The sequence below is a fragment of the Nilaparvata lugens genome, chromosome 4 (genome assembly GCF_014356525.2).
Source record: "Nilaparvata lugens isolate BPH chromosome 4, ASM1435652v1, whole genome shotgun sequence".
NCBI lineage: Eukaryota > Metazoa > Arthropoda > Insecta > Hemiptera > Delphacidae > Nilaparvata > Nilaparvata lugens.
The window spans coordinates 2,065,213-2,081,064 of NC_052507.1; the positions used below are offsets into that span (position 1 = coordinate 2,065,213).

At 35.8% G+C, this 15,852-nt stretch overlaps 1 protein-coding gene across 1 annotated transcript in view; it reads left to right on the top strand.

Moving 5' to 3' along the window:
- Window positions 1-15,852, top strand: part of LOC111047947 — a 137,601-nt gene that overhangs the window by 56,017 nt on the left and 65,732 nt on the right. The window contains exons 11-14 of the mRNA XM_039425648.1: window positions 7,874-8,024; window positions 10,875-10,983; window positions 11,766-11,785; window positions 13,696-13,804. Coding sequence (XP_039281582.1) covers window positions 7,874-8,024; window positions 10,875-10,983; window positions 11,766-11,785; window positions 13,696-13,804 — 389 coding nt within the window. The remainder of the gene's footprint in view (window positions 1-7,873; window positions 8,025-10,874; window positions 10,984-11,765; window positions 11,786-13,695; window positions 13,805-15,852) is intronic.

Below are 15,852 nucleotides of genomic sequence, written 5' to 3' on the forward strand. Positions count from 1 at the left end.
GCCACAGCTTGAACAATAGAAGCTAATGTGTGAAGAATTATTGATAGAACAGAGGGGTGGGTAGTCTGTTCATATGCTTATATAGGGGCTGTGTTTCATTTAACGTTATCTTAGACATTCATCACTAAACTATTACAGTTCTCAATTTACTACTTTTATCGTTATTGCAACTCCCAATAGTCAATTATACTTCTAATACTATATAATATTTTTCACACTTCACCGTTCAATACTATTTAAAACTCATCTAAAATAATCTAGCACTTTTTCCATCGTCTCCTCAATTTCTTATTTTTTCTTTCTCGTTTCTCTTCTTGATCTTATATTTATGATGATTACTTGAATATTGTTGTTTGCGATGATAATTATTATTCTTTTCTATTCTTCTTCTCCTTCTTCTTCTTCTTTTTCTTCTTTTTCTTCTTCTTCTTCTTCTTCTTCTTCTTCTTCTTCTTCTTCTTCTTCTTCTTCTTCTTCTTCTTCTTCTTCTTCTTCTTCTTCTTCTTTTCTTCTTCTTCTTCTTCTTCTCTTTCTTTTTCTTTTCTTCTTTTTCTTTTCTCCTTGATTAATTCAAGATCACAATGCGATGTTCTATTTCTTATTCTATAGTTCAGTTTCATAAGTTCTTCGCAATTTGTGCACATTCCTTCTTTCTCTTCTTTTCTTCCCTATTATTATCATTATTTTCCCTGTGATTTTTCCACTAGCTATCCAGCATGTTCAAATGTTGTATTATGTGTCAGTAATCATATCATATAATCAGTTGTATTATGTATCTTTCCTCTATTGATAACTTTCTTCAAAGATTTTTCGTGTTTCTGCTGGCTTCTTCTTCTCTTTTTCAGTTTTTACTGGATCCCATTTCGCTCTATCTCCACCATGTACACGATCTTCCACTACTGGATTTCATCTCTCTCTGTCTCCACTTGGACTCGATCTTCCACTACTGGATTCCTTCTCGCTCTACCTCCACTTGGACCCGATTCTTCCACTACTGGATACCTACTCGCTCTACCTCCACTTGGACCCGATTCTTCCACTACTGGATACCTACTCGCTCTATCTCCACTTGGACCAGATCTCCCACTACCAGCTCTTTCTCAATCTTATTGTGACCAAGACTCCACACATCTACATCTTATTGTGTTTAGTGAATTTTTGAACTAGTGCTTTAAATAGTGAAGGGAGCCGAACTGTCAAGGCATACTGAATGCACTCGAATCAAGAGACTTTTTCATTTAGGTTAAGTTTTATCAGTTTCATCCCCATTTCCCCCGTCATGTGTCGTTCTGAGGTCGGTTCTCGATTGGTCTGCTGCTTCCATGATGCCTCTCACTGACACGTCAGCTCGCTCGCCCTCAAGTAGGTATGATTATTTCAATAATAGTAATAATGACGCAGGTATGTTTCTAGCAAATAAGCTCCACTCTTTCAAAAACTTTTCAAGGCTGCTCACCTTAACGTACAATCCCTCAGCTGCCACATTGATGAACTCAGAGCAATCTTCCGTTTTCAGGACTTCAATATAATCGGAATTTCTGAATCATTTTTGAAGCCTAGTATTTCATCAAATTTTGTTGCATTGCCTGGATATAATCTTTTCCGGAATGATAGATTAAATAAAGCTTGTGGGGGTGTAGCAATTTATGTGAAAGATGGTATCAAAACAAAAGTTTTAATCACATCTAAACAAGAGTATTGTTCCAGACCAGAGTTTATGCTACTTGAATTATCCTTATCTAGTAATGATAAATTACTCGTTGGTATCTGTTATCGCCCACCAAAAATAGGTCATTTCACAGATTTCGAAAATGCCTTGCTTTCTCTTATGCCTTGTTATAACCGTATACTAGTTATGGGGGATATGAACACCGACTTGAACATGACGAATCGTAACTTTGACTACTTTCAACTGACTACAATTTTCCAATGCCTAAACATGACTATTTTACCCCTCGATCCAACTCATCATACTAATGAATCAGACACACTCATTGACCTTCTCATTGTTAGTGATCCCAATGAGGTTGTTCAAGCAGGCCAAATCTCAGTCCCAGCTATTTCTAGACATGATTTGATCTACTGTGTACTTTCCCATAAGATACCCAAGCCAGAACAGAAAATTATCACTTATAGAGACTTCAAAACTTTGATGAAGCCGCCTTCCTGACTGATGTGGCTCAGACTCCATGGCATCAAATTGAAGCATTACCCTCAGTTGATGACATGGTCAAGACTTTCGAGAATTGGACTTTGACTTTGTATGACAAACATGCACCTTATGTGACAAGGAGGATTAATAGAAAACGACGAGTACCGTGGATGACTGAAGACATACTTAAGATGATGGGACGTAGAGACAAAGCACATAGAAAATTTAAAAAGACATTTGACTTGGACAGTTTGATAGAGTATAGGAGCCTTAGAAATAGGGTTAAACAGGAATTACGGAACTCAAAGATTAGGTACTTGAATTCGTTTATGACAAACAATAGACAAGACTCTAAATCACTTTGGCAGGGAATAAAAGAATTCGGGCTTGGCAAACAGAAATCGAATCCACAAATTGACTTACCATTGAATAATATAAATGACCATTTCGTTTCACACTCTAACCAACGCGACGAAGTTGTCATTGCTAATCATATAGATGATCTTGAAGAGCAGGTTACAAACTTAGATTTACCAATCACTGATCAATTTCATTTCCATCCAATCTCAGAAGAAGACACTTTCAGAGCAATTCAACGTATTCATAGTAATGCTATGGGTGTAGACAAAATTCCTATTAAATTTATCAAGAAGATGTTATTTGCTGTTTTACCAACCATTACATACATTTTCAACAAGTCACTTGAAGAAGGCATTTTCCCTGAAAACTGGAAGTTTGCTCTGGTTCGCCCTCTAAATAAAGTTCCATCACCCAATAAAGTTGAGGATTTTAGACCAATCAGTATTTTACCTGCATTGTCCAAAGTGCTAGAAAGACTCATTCATGCTCAAGTTGTAAAATTTCTAGACAACAATAGTAAGCTTCATAACTTTCAATCAGGCTTTAGAAAATTCCATTCAACTGAGACAGCTCTGCTTCGTGTCACTGATGATATAAGGTTAGCTATGGACCAAAGAAAATGCACCATCCTCACCCTATTTGATTTTTCTAAAGCATTCGATACTGTTGATCATACAGTCCTTCTGAATAAGTTGGCTATTCTTGGTTTCAGTCACAACTCGTTAGTTTGGTTTAAATCCTATCTATTAGGTAGGAAACAATGTGTATCTGTCGGTGACAAAAAGTCAACTTGGAAAAACGTTATGCATGGAGTACCACAAGGTTCAATTTTAGGCCCTCTCCTCTTCACTTTGTATGCTAATGACCTTTCTTCCATTATCAAATTCTCCAGTTTCCATACTTATGCAGACGACCTTCAAATCTATTTAAGCTGTCCCATAACAAAAATTAATGAAACAGTTGGAATAATGAATCAGGATATCAATTCGATAGTGGAATGGACAAAGAAAAATGGCCTTAAGCTTAATCCCATCAAAACACAACCCATTATAATTGGATATTCTCGTCTTATAAACAATATTGACCTTGAATCGATTCACAAAATTAGTGTAGACGGTAATGACATTCCTTACTGTAGCTCAGTTAAAAATTTAGGCATTATTATGAATAATACTCTTGACTGGTCAGAACAAGTGAACAAAACTTGTAAAAAGGTATTCTCAGCCATGCATGCATTCAATAGTAATAGGCCTACTTCATCAACAACAAAGATAAGCTTATCTATTTCACTTTCATGACGAACTGCTAGTAAATAATTCGTTTTTTGGACTGTTTTTGGCGACACTACGGTCAAGTTTGAACGAAAAGTAAGCTCTGCAAAGGAGATCTACGGAGTGTTTCAGTGAAACGGGAAATTTGAAAGTTGAATAATTTCAAGAAAAACAAATCTTTAAATTAAGTTTTTCATATCGTTCAATAGTAAAATAATGCCATTTTAGAATAAATAATACCGTATTTTTTTTTTTTTTTAATATGACATCTTGCAGGTGTGTTCCTTTTCTACGCAAACATTCTGTAGTCTCTTCATCCCATTGTCCATGGTTTGGAGTAACATTACAACTGGAATTTAAAATTGCTTCTCGAATCTTGGCTTTTAATTCTGCAAGAACGGAAGAATTGAAAGCCAAGATTCGAGAAGCGATTTCAAATTCCAGTTGTAATGTTACTCCAAATCATGGACAATGGGATGAAGAGACTACAGGAATGTTTGCGTAGAAAAGGAACACACCTGCAAGATGTCATCTTCAAAAAAATAAATTTTACGGTATTATTTATTCTAAAAAGGGATTATTTTTACTATTGAATGATATGAAAAACTCTATTAAAAGATTTGTTTTTCTTGAAATTATTCAACTTTCAAAATTTCCCGTTTCTCTGAAACACCCTGCATTAACTATTCTTGAATGTATGTGTGATAATTTATTCAATCTTTTGTTTTTTCAGGGGTGGTCGAGTTATAAAGAAAAGGGTACCAGGCAGAGGATTTGATGAATCCGAAGTTACTGAAAGCATTTCTAAACCGGGTGCTCCAGAAAGTATAAAAGAAGAAAAAGACCAAGAAGCTAGTCTGTCGAAAATTCCAAAGGTAATAATAATTTATTTATTTATCAAAAAACAAACAGTACACGACCCCTAGCTTTGCCTCCATGGCTTATAGGCAAGGTATGGTTCGCGGGGTGATACTTAGGACTTTGAAAAACATCAGCTTCTGAGACTCTAGGTAGAGGAAGCTCCCTACAGAGCTTCCTTGAAGGATGCTCGCTAGAAAAGATTCTTCATGAAGAGATTGCAACGTATCACATAAAATAGAAAGAACATGTTTTGAACGAATGTCAGCTGATAGGTTGTGTATCTTTTCGGATGCAACATGTTGCTTTAGAAAAGATACAAATGAGCATCTGTTGCTTATGGAAAGATACATTTTCAATAATGCTTGATGTTTTTGAATGGGTAGTATTATAGTCTAGTGACCCACCGCCGACAGGCAAAGCTACAGGACCCGGACTGTACCACTACAGTAAACACAAACCGTAAACAGAGGTTTACGGAGATAGTGACTGTACGCACTTAATCATAGAATGGAAATAAAAAAATCTGGTGTGGCGCACTCACACAACTTTCCTTGCTCATTGAACTGTAAGCCCCATTCTTAAAGGAGAATAGTTTAGGGGAATAACATAATGACGATTGGCAGCAACATATTTGAAACTACGTATTTATGTGTATATATAATATTGTTTTCAGAGTACTTTTTCCTTTGTGTAAATTGTGAAATTTGATGATATTTTTCAAAAGTCGTCAAAACAGCTGTTCTACAAATGAAATATCTCGACTATGTGTTCTTTTTATCAACTGCTCTACCTACCTACCTAATGCACGAGAAGGAGGTTACAAAGTCCATTTCTCAAGGATGGGGTGGACCCCCCATTAGTTTCCCAGAAAGGATACTCATACCAGTTAATAGAGCTGATAAATAACTATACAGGGTATGAATTTTAAAAAATCGGTCAAGTCATTTTTTAGAAAATCGTGAAAAACATTATTTTTTAGTAATTATCCGCCATTTTTCTCAAGAATATTACGGAGCTCCTGCAATTGTCCCAGAAATGAGACTCATGTCAGTCGATGGGGCTTATGAATAGCTATCAATGGTATAAATTTGAAGAAAATCGTTGGAGCCGTTTTCGAGAAAACCGTGAAAAACATGGTTTTTTAGTGATTATCAGCTCTAAGCCTGGGTTATATCCTATACTATTTAAACGAGCAATTTCTGTTAGATGTTATAATATATCTGTATGTGACCGGATCTCGAAAACGGCTCTAACGATTCTCACGAAATTTTGAACAAAGTAGGTTTATGATATGAAAGTTTGATTGAACTAGGTCTCAACCCTGGGATAACTCGCTGAAGGACATTAAATACGTCCTTGAAGGATAAATACGTCTTTGGAAAAACAGCTGGAAATTTTGTCGTCTGTCGATACCGTAATGTAAGTGAGTGAACGAAGTAAGTGATCATTCAGCTGATCTCACGAGAAGAAAAATGCAGGAAGAAAAACTTATTTTCGTTTATTTATATTTTTTTTAGAAAACATGTTCACTTCAGAAAGTCCAAAATAGAAACTAGATGCTGTTAGTGTAGAATGGTACTTAGTATATTAACAATTATGTTGTTTTGATGAGTGATAGTAGCTTAACGTAGATTTTGATTTGGACTGTAGTATAAATTTGAAAACACAAAACAGACAGTTTTGGGCATAATCCTGTTGTGACTCCTCATATAACTGTAAAAACAATTGTACGACTGAAAAAATTGATAAATATAAATATAAACTATAAACTCAATCTTTTGTTACAAATTTTGTATGCTTTTACACTCCAGAGCGAAGCTCGGTCCCCCGATATTATCGTTATATACTATATTTCATCAAACTGTGTAATAGAGTAGCCCTTACCAAGAGAGAGAGAGTGAATGATTATTGATATATGATAACATTCCCAATCATTGCAGATTACATCAGCTGTTGAAAAGCCGGCCAGTAGAGCGGAAGGCGACGTGAATGAAGCTGCAGCGACCCTTGATGCGAAACCGTCAGCTGGAGAAAGTGATAAGTACCAAGTGAAAGAGGAGAGAGTGAGAGAAGGGGGAGAAAGGGTGAGGAGAAGGAGTAAGAAGAAGAAGGGAAAGAGGGTGCGGCATGGTCGTAAGGTTAGTATTTAAGGTATTCTTCAACTGAAAATATTTAAATTTTCTATTCAATTCAATTTCAAATCGAATTTATTTGCCATTTTACTACAGACTATAATTACTCAATCAACTGATATGTCTTCAGATGGCCGATTGTTGTCGCTTGTGTGTCGCTGCTCTATTTGAGGTTAAATTATTTTGTTGACCGAGCCTAGTGAGGTCTAAGATTCAAGTCGACGGTTTTGCATTTCTCTTTATGCTTATATGTTTATATTTATGTTTTTATGTTCCGCATTTACAGCAAAACGCAGCAATAGATTTTCATGAAATTTGACAGGTATGTTCCTTTTTTGAATTTCGCGTCGACGTTTACATACGGTTTTTTGATATTTTGCATTTTAAGGATAATACAAAAGGAAAAGATGTCTCCTTTGAACGCCATTATTACCGTAAAAATCAGACTTGGAATTATTCATCATAAATCAGCTGTCTAGTGGACTATAATACTACCCGTTCAAAAACATCGAACATCTTGAAAATGTATCTTTCCATCAAAGTTAGTAGACAGTTGTCTACTAACTTTGTCTTTCCATAAGCTGCGGCCAATATTCTAGTTTGAAGTTTGGAGTTATTGATTGATAGTTCTTTTTTAATCTGATGATTAAAATTGCAACAAATATTATTAGATAATTTGATGTCTAAAATCATGAAAAATGAAAAAAGAAGTTTGTAGGAAATCAGCATTATGGAAGTTTATTTTGTTGATTTCAACACACCGATTTCTCGCCAACACGACAACACAGAATGTTATCTGATGGGTTGATTGGATTGGCGTATCGACGACAGCCAGACCTGATAACAGCGCTCACACTCACATTCCGGGACGACACGTCACGGTACGATAGGACAGAAAGCTCTATGTTTATGTAGGATTTTTCCTATACATTTTAAATTGATAAGTTATTTATTAATTTTTGAGAAAACATAACAACAGGTCAATGTAACTTACTGAGCGCGAGGTCTAGTGTTCACAGAACTACTACTTTATCAAGTGATTTTTTACCGTGATACTTGATTCATCAATTTTGTTGTTGCATTTTTTGTGTGTTCAGCACAAATCGGAGGACAATGGCGGTCAGGAGGTGAAGGATTGGCGACAGGACAGGCACCGACGTGCCAAGGCTGACGACGAGGATGATCCCGAGAGGTGGAGTGGGGATGTTCCAGACGGGGCGCAGCCGGTCTTCATTGACGGCGGTGACGGTAAATGCATAAAAATCAACTGATAGTTGCAGTGATAGTAGTTTTAATTTTTCTGCTCAAAATTTTCAAGTTTATTTCAATATTATTGAAACTTTCGGATTGTTTAGTGTTATTTCCGGCTCTTATCAACCCTTCGAAATTCAAAATTCATCAGTCATATCTCGAATCGTATTCTCTGAGTGTTAATCTTTGGTAAAAACAAAAATTTTAAACTTAACCTCACTTTGGACTATTTATGTGCCAAAATCAAGGAATTGAAGAAGTTTTGGGCAATTGCCTGTTTCTCTTTCGAAATATCGTGTTTGTGACTGTACTAATAAATAAATAAATAATCATACAATTATTACATTTTTATTTCTTGTGTTCAGTCATAGAGGAAAGATGGCATAAGAAGATACCCCATGCTAAAGGTCGTTTATGTTCCAAATTTCACTGTTAACACAAGCCGATTACAACAAATAGAACATATATGTGGGCATCTATCACCTTAGCTCATTCTCGTAAAATGCTTGACATTCAATGATTCAATGATTTATTTCAGACTAGAAAATACATCAAGTACATTAGGCTTGGTCTTATTACAGATAAGTCATATTAATAATTACAATAACATTATATTATTAACTTAATTTATTATCACAGATCTTTGAAAATACAAACAATAAACGACATAATTCATGCAAAACACTTATAACTTTTAATCCTTAGAGATGAACTTTTTTCATTCATTCATTTATTGTATAGAATACTATAATCATAATATAATTATGACATTGGATGAAAAACTAGGCTGAGCCTGTACTATTCCTCTCCAAAGATTTTGATAAAATGTTAATTTTGTCCAAAAGATAAGGTTATGTAATCACACACTGCTTCGTTACTTGATTTTCGGTCCAGGAATGATGATTTAAAATTTCGAATGTTGAAGGTTAATTTTATACTCTGAACTAGCCGTCAGGCTCGCTTCGCTCGCCATATCCGTCTAGCCAGGGGGCTCCGCCCCCTAGACCCCCGACTCGCTTCGCTCGCCTGCATTTTTCATTTGAGCATTTTTATCATATATTAGAACAATCCAGTCGGGGGTCCAGACTCAACGTTTGGCTAAACGGATATGGCGAGCGAAGCGAGCCTGACGGCTAGTAATATAATATTCCCAGGATTGAAGTAGCAGTGCCCAATCAATTTTTCTGCGATAAATGCATTTAAATCTTCAACTTGGTGCCAACCTAACAAAGTCAACTCAACTTAATGCCAACCTGACAAAATTATTAATTTAGTTGCCAGTTAACAACTGTTTCGAAGAGGTACTCTATCTAGATTATAGTTCTATAGAAACATATGATATGGAAATTTCAATTATAATTAAGAGATTGGGAGAAGAAGAATATACATGCTAAAAGACGAACTTTAAACCCTTAAAAACAACCCTTAGAGCTGAAATATTGCCAAAAGATTTCTTAGTGCGCCTCTAAAGGGCCAACTGAACATACCTACCAAATTTGAACGTTTTTGGTCCGGTAGATTTTTAGTTATGCGAGTGAGTGAGTGAGTGAGTGAGTCAGTCAGTCAGTCAGTGAGTGAGTGCCATTTCGCTTTTATATATATAGATGAATCACAGAATGTATCACAATAAATTAAAAACTTTAGAAATATTGCACTTATTTAAAAAATAACTTGGTAATGTAATGTGGTTAAATTGGGAATATAATAGATAAAATAATTACTGTACAGATGAGCTGGCAATCATTGAATTGAAGTTGGCCTCCCGGAATTCATTAATAGAATAGAAGGGGTTGGAGATCAACCTTGACTTCAACCTTCTATTGAAAGTCACAAGGGGCAGGCTTCTTATTTCGTTAGGTAGCATATTAAAAACACCTATAACCAGATGAGGGAAAGCATCTACTTGTTCGCTCCAATCTGATTCTTGACTGGAATATATTCTGGTTTCTCCTTGTTACATGACCATGAATTATGTTAGTTAAAGTGAATGAATCTAGATTTTTCTTCACAAACGTCAAACACTCATATATATATAGAGATTGAAGACTGTCATCACTTCAACCGGATGAACAGTGGCTTACAATGATCAACCCACCCAACCCTCACCACAACCCTTAACCTAGCGCCGCAGTGCAGGATGGTTTCTCACAGCTTGGCGTTGTTGTCATTTGAGATGGGTGTCTGGCTTGGAAGTGTTTCGGCCGCATTGCAGGATGACTGTTAACGGTTGCCGGAAGATCAACAGCTGGATTTTTTTCGTTATTTTTCGTGATAGAGAAATTCTGATTGCAGATTCGTTCTCAGCGACCCCAAGTTTAGCCTGAAGGCTCAGAATGTCAACAATGTTTTTAAATAATTGAAAATCATCATGAAAAGTCATTAATATGGTAGTACACTACGTTTCTGGAAACTTTTTACTGGTGACTGGAGTTTATAGGCAATACAAAAATCAAAATAATCGTGAGAAAGAAAACTGCTGATGAACGCGAATAAGACCGTCACTCCATTGTTCTATTGTCTCGGCTGCTTGGCTGAGCCTGGCTGGAGGGATCAAATAACCGACTGGATTGATCTTTCGTCTGTCCGCTAGGCGGAACTAAGCCGACCATTGCTGGGTGGAAGATGTTACTGCGGCCGCTCGCATTCCCACCAACACTGCTATTATTTGCTGTCCAGCGCCTAGTCCGAGTCAGACAAGCATCCAGCCTGCACTGCGGAACTGGGTTTACCGCTCGCTTTTGCAGCAACATTGCCGTGGGCAACTTTTGTTATGAACTTTTGTGAGTAACTTATGTAAGCAAATATAATTCTATAGTTAACGTTTATATATTTTTTTTCAATTTCCAGGTAAAATGAGGCAATCAATTATAATACCGGATAGCAAACTCCCGGCCGGCTGGACAAAGCATACAATCATCAGGAAAAATAGTTCCAAGTGGGATGTTCTATTGGTCAAGTGAGTACTAACTTCTCAACTGTTAATCTCCTTGGGGCCAAGCCACATGAAGCGTTTTCAGACGAATCGGCAGGGCAGAAAGCTCTCCGATTGGCCGATTAGGTTGGTGTTCGGGAAATAGCTGATAATCAACCAATCGGAGAACTCAATAATTTCTCTGATTACCATTGAATTGCAACCTGTGGAGTTTATTGACAAAACATAATATACATATTGTTATATTATACATACAAAAGTTGCTAATACTAAACTTAGTTCTAACTATGATACCCCACTACAATGCCCTGCCCACTCGTCTGAAAACGCTTGAAAAAACACTTCGTGTGGCTTAGCCCTTACTTCGGCTAAAATATTTCGATCTATGATGTTTCTATTATCTAAGTTTTGTATTGTACACTGTTTTATATCAACACTGTATTTCATATTGTACTTGAAACTGTATTTTACCTAGTTGTATTTCAAATATCTTGCTCAATGATTAACTTGGCCAATGTTGGTTTTTATTAGGTTGAATGATTGAATGAAAAGATTAAGAAATTGTCAAAAAAACACAGATTTATTGATACTTAGAAAGACCGGTTTCGGTTTCTCAACTACACAAAAAGTTTTTATTATGTATTGATTCAGTAATGTTAATCATGTGATGAATAATTTATGTATTGATTGTACCTGATATCTGGGGCGTATTGCATGAGAAAATACAAACTAATTATTTTAGTAGGCAACTGGTCATTATAATGGGAAATTACTAAAATATTAGCTTGTATTTTCTCATGCAATAGGGCCCTGGATGATGATATAGGTTACATTACTAAACTCCGATTGAAACGCTAACATCTTCTGTGATTCTACTGATTTAAACGCATTGTGAAAACGTTCTGGAACTTGCAAACTTAATTGCAGATGTAGGCTATGTTGTAAACAATTAATTGTATTTCTGTAGATAATTATAGAAAAAATAATTCAAATTTGTTGAAAAAAATTATTCCAAATTATTATTGTAAACAATTTCACAAACATTATTCCAAATTATTGTTGTAAATGCCCAATCAATTTTTCTGCGATAAATGCATTTAAATCTTCAACTTGGTGCCAACCTAACAAAGTCAACTCAACTTAATGCCAACCTGACAAAATTATTAATTTAGTTGCCAGTTAACAACTGTTTCGAAGAGGTACTCTATCTAGATTATAGTTCTATAGAAACATATGATATGGAAATTTCAATTATAATTAAGAGATTGGGAGAAGAAGAATATACATGCTAAAAGACGAACTTTAAACCCTTAAAAACAACCCTTAGAGCTGAAATATTGCCAAAAGATTTCTTAGTGCGCCTCTAAAGGGCCAACTGAACATACCTACCAAATTTGAACGTTTTTGGTCCGGTAGATTTTTAGTTATGCGAGTGAGTGAGTGAGTGAGTGAGTCAGTCAGTCAGTCAGTGAGTGAGTGCCATTTCGCTTTTATATATATAGATGAATCACAGAATGTATCACAATAAATTAAAAACTTTAGAAATATTGCACTTATTTAAAAAATAACTTGGTAATGTAATGTGGTTAAATTGGGAATATAATAGATAAAATAATTACTGTACAGATGAGCTGGCAATCATTGAATTGAAGTTGGCCTCCCGGAATTCATTAATAGAATAGAAGGGGTTGGAGATCAACCTTGACTTCAACCTTCTATTGAAAGTCACAAGGGGCAGGCTTCTTATTTCGTTAGGTAGCATATTAAAAACACCTATAACCAGATGAGGGAAAGCATCTACTTGTTCGCTCCAATCTGATTCTTGACTGGAATATATTCTGGTTTCTCCTTGTTACATGACCATGAATTATGTTAGTTAAAGTGAATGAATCTAGATTTTTCTTCACAAACGTCAAACACTCATATATATATAGAGATTGAAGACTGTCATCACTTCAACCGGATGAACAGTGGCTTACAATGATCAACCCACCCAACCCTCACCACAACCCTTAACCTAGCGCCGCAGTGCAGGATGGTTTCTCACAGCTTGGCGTTGTTGTCATTTGAGATGGGTGTCTGGCTTGGAAGTGTTTCGGCCGCATTGCAGGATGACTGTTAACGGTTGCCGGAAGATCAACAGCTGGATTTTTTTCGTTATTTTTCGTGATAGAGAAATTCTGATTGCAGATTCGTTCTCAGCGACCCCAAGTTTAGCCTGAAGGCTCAGAATGTCAACAATGTTTTTAAATAATTAAAAATCATCATGAAAAGTCATTAATATGGTAGTACACCACGTTTCTGGAAACTTTTTACTGGTGGCTGGAGTTTATAGGCAATACAAAAATCAAAATAATCGTGAGAAAGAAAACTGCTGATGAACGCGAATAAGACCGTCACTCCATTGTTCTATTGTCTCGGCTGCTTGGCTGAGCCTGGCTGGAGGGATCAAATAACCGACTGGATTGATCTTTCGTCTGTCCGCTAGGCGGAACTAAGCCGACCATTGCTGGGTGGAAGATGTTACTGCGGCCGCTCGCATTCCCACCAACACTGCTATTATTTGCTGTCTCAGCGCCTAGTCCGAGTCAGACAAGCATCCAGCCTGCACTGCGGAACTAGGTTTACCTAGGTTTACATTGCCGTGGGCAACTTTTGTTATGAACTTTTGTGAGTAACTTATGTAAGCAAATATAATTCTATAGTTAACGTTTATATATTTTTTTCAATTTCCAGGTAAAATGAGGCAATCAATTATAATACCGGATAGCAAACTCCCGGCCGGCTGGACAAAGCATACAATCATCAGGAAAAATAGTTCCAAGTGGGATGTTCTATTGGTCAAGTGAGTACTAACTTCTCAACTGTTAATCTCCTTGGGGCCAAGCCACATGAAGCGTTTTCAGACGAATCGGCAGGGCAGAAAGCTCTCCGATTGGCTGATTGGGTTCGTGTTCGGGAAACAGCTGATAATCAACCAATCGGAGAACTCAATAATTTCTCTGATTACCAATGAATTGCAACCTGTGGAGTTTATTGACAAAACATAATATACATAATTGTTATATTATACATACAAAAGTTGCTAATACTAAACTTAGTTCTAACTATGATACCCCACTACAATGCCCTGCCCACTCGTCTGAAAACGCTTGAAAAAACACTTCGTGTGGCTTAGCCCTTACTTCGGCTAAAATATTTCGATCTATGATGTTTCTATTATCTAAGTTTTGTATTGTACACTGTTTTATATCAACACTGTATTTCATATTGTACTTGAAACTGTATTTTACCTAGTTGTATTTCAAATATCTTGCTCAATGATTAACTTGGCCAATGTTGGTTTTTATTAGGTTGAATGATTGAATGAAAAAGATTAAGAAATTGTCAAAAAAACACAGATTTATTGATACTTAGAAAGACCGGTTTCGGTTTCTCAACCACAAAAAAAGATTTTATTATGTATTGATTCAGTAATGTTAATCATGTGATAAATAATTTATGTATTGATTGTACCTGATATCTTAGGCCTATTGCGTGAGAAAATACAAACTAATTATTTTAGTAGGCAACTGGTCATTATAATGGGAAATTACTAAAATATTAGCTTGTATTTTCTCATGCAATAGGGCCCTGGATGATGATATAGGTTACATTACTAAACTCCGATTGAAACGCTAACATCTTCTGTGATTCTACTGATTTAAACGCATTGTGAAAACGTTCTGGAACTTGCAAACTTAATTGCAGATGTAGGCTATGTTGTAAACAATTAATTGTATTTCTGTAGATAATTATAGAAAAAATAATTCAAATTTTGTTGAAAAAAATTATTCCAAATTATTATTGTAAACAATTTCACAAACATTATTCCAAATTATTGTTGTAAACAATTTTACAAGAATTATTCAAAATTTTTGTTGTCAACAATTTTACAAGAATTATTACTAATTAGGTACTGTTCTAAACAATTTTACAAAAAATATTCCAAATTGTAAACAATTTTTATTAACATCTGTAAAGGTGCGAACAGAACGTGTAAGTCTCGGTGAAGTTCGATGCCACTAGACAGCTGTAAAGTGATGAAAACATTTATAATATGGAAAAAAATACTTGGATTAATTTACTTAAACTATCGTGTAGCATCCCACTATAGAGTTTATGTGTCGGGATGCATTTAATCTAAATTCTAGATTAATCTACATTAATTTGGAGTCATTGTTATAGATGATATAATAGATGATTTATAGAAGAACGCTATCGAGTTGAAATCCACCTGACCGTTCTGTTCGTATCCTTAGACTACATGCATGCTTGTTAGAACATGCATGCATGCACAGTCTTCTTACATTATTGTGTCAAGCTGTGAAACGCTTCAAACAAAATTTTTTGAGGTTAGGTTTTTGTATCTCCATTTCTTGTTGTCTATTTTTTCTTCGCTGCTCTATTTGAGGTTTAATTATTTTTCTATCATGTCAATTTGAAATTTTCTAGTTGTTTAGTTATTGTTATTGGTTGTTTATTTTAGAAACCTTTCGCTGGTAAATGAACAGGTTGTGTTTGTGTTTATATAAACATGTCATGCAGGTTTATCATGAATTTTCTGTCAGTTGGTGGCCAGCCTTAGGCTATAGACGCACATCTTGATTATATTGGAAAACATCGGAGAAGATTGTTAAGATGCATTAGTGGATCGACTGTCTATTCCAACTGAAAGATCCGATCTCTCCAATGGGAGTCCGATGTCACTAGGCATCAGACTTGCAACAGTGTAGAAACCTGCAAAAGTGTAGGAATGATTTGAAGCATTTCTATTAATTCTTCTTTGGATAAGAGCCGCTGGGCTGGTTGGCAGCAACTGCCCATGCCTCTCTGTCATCCGCCATCCTTTTG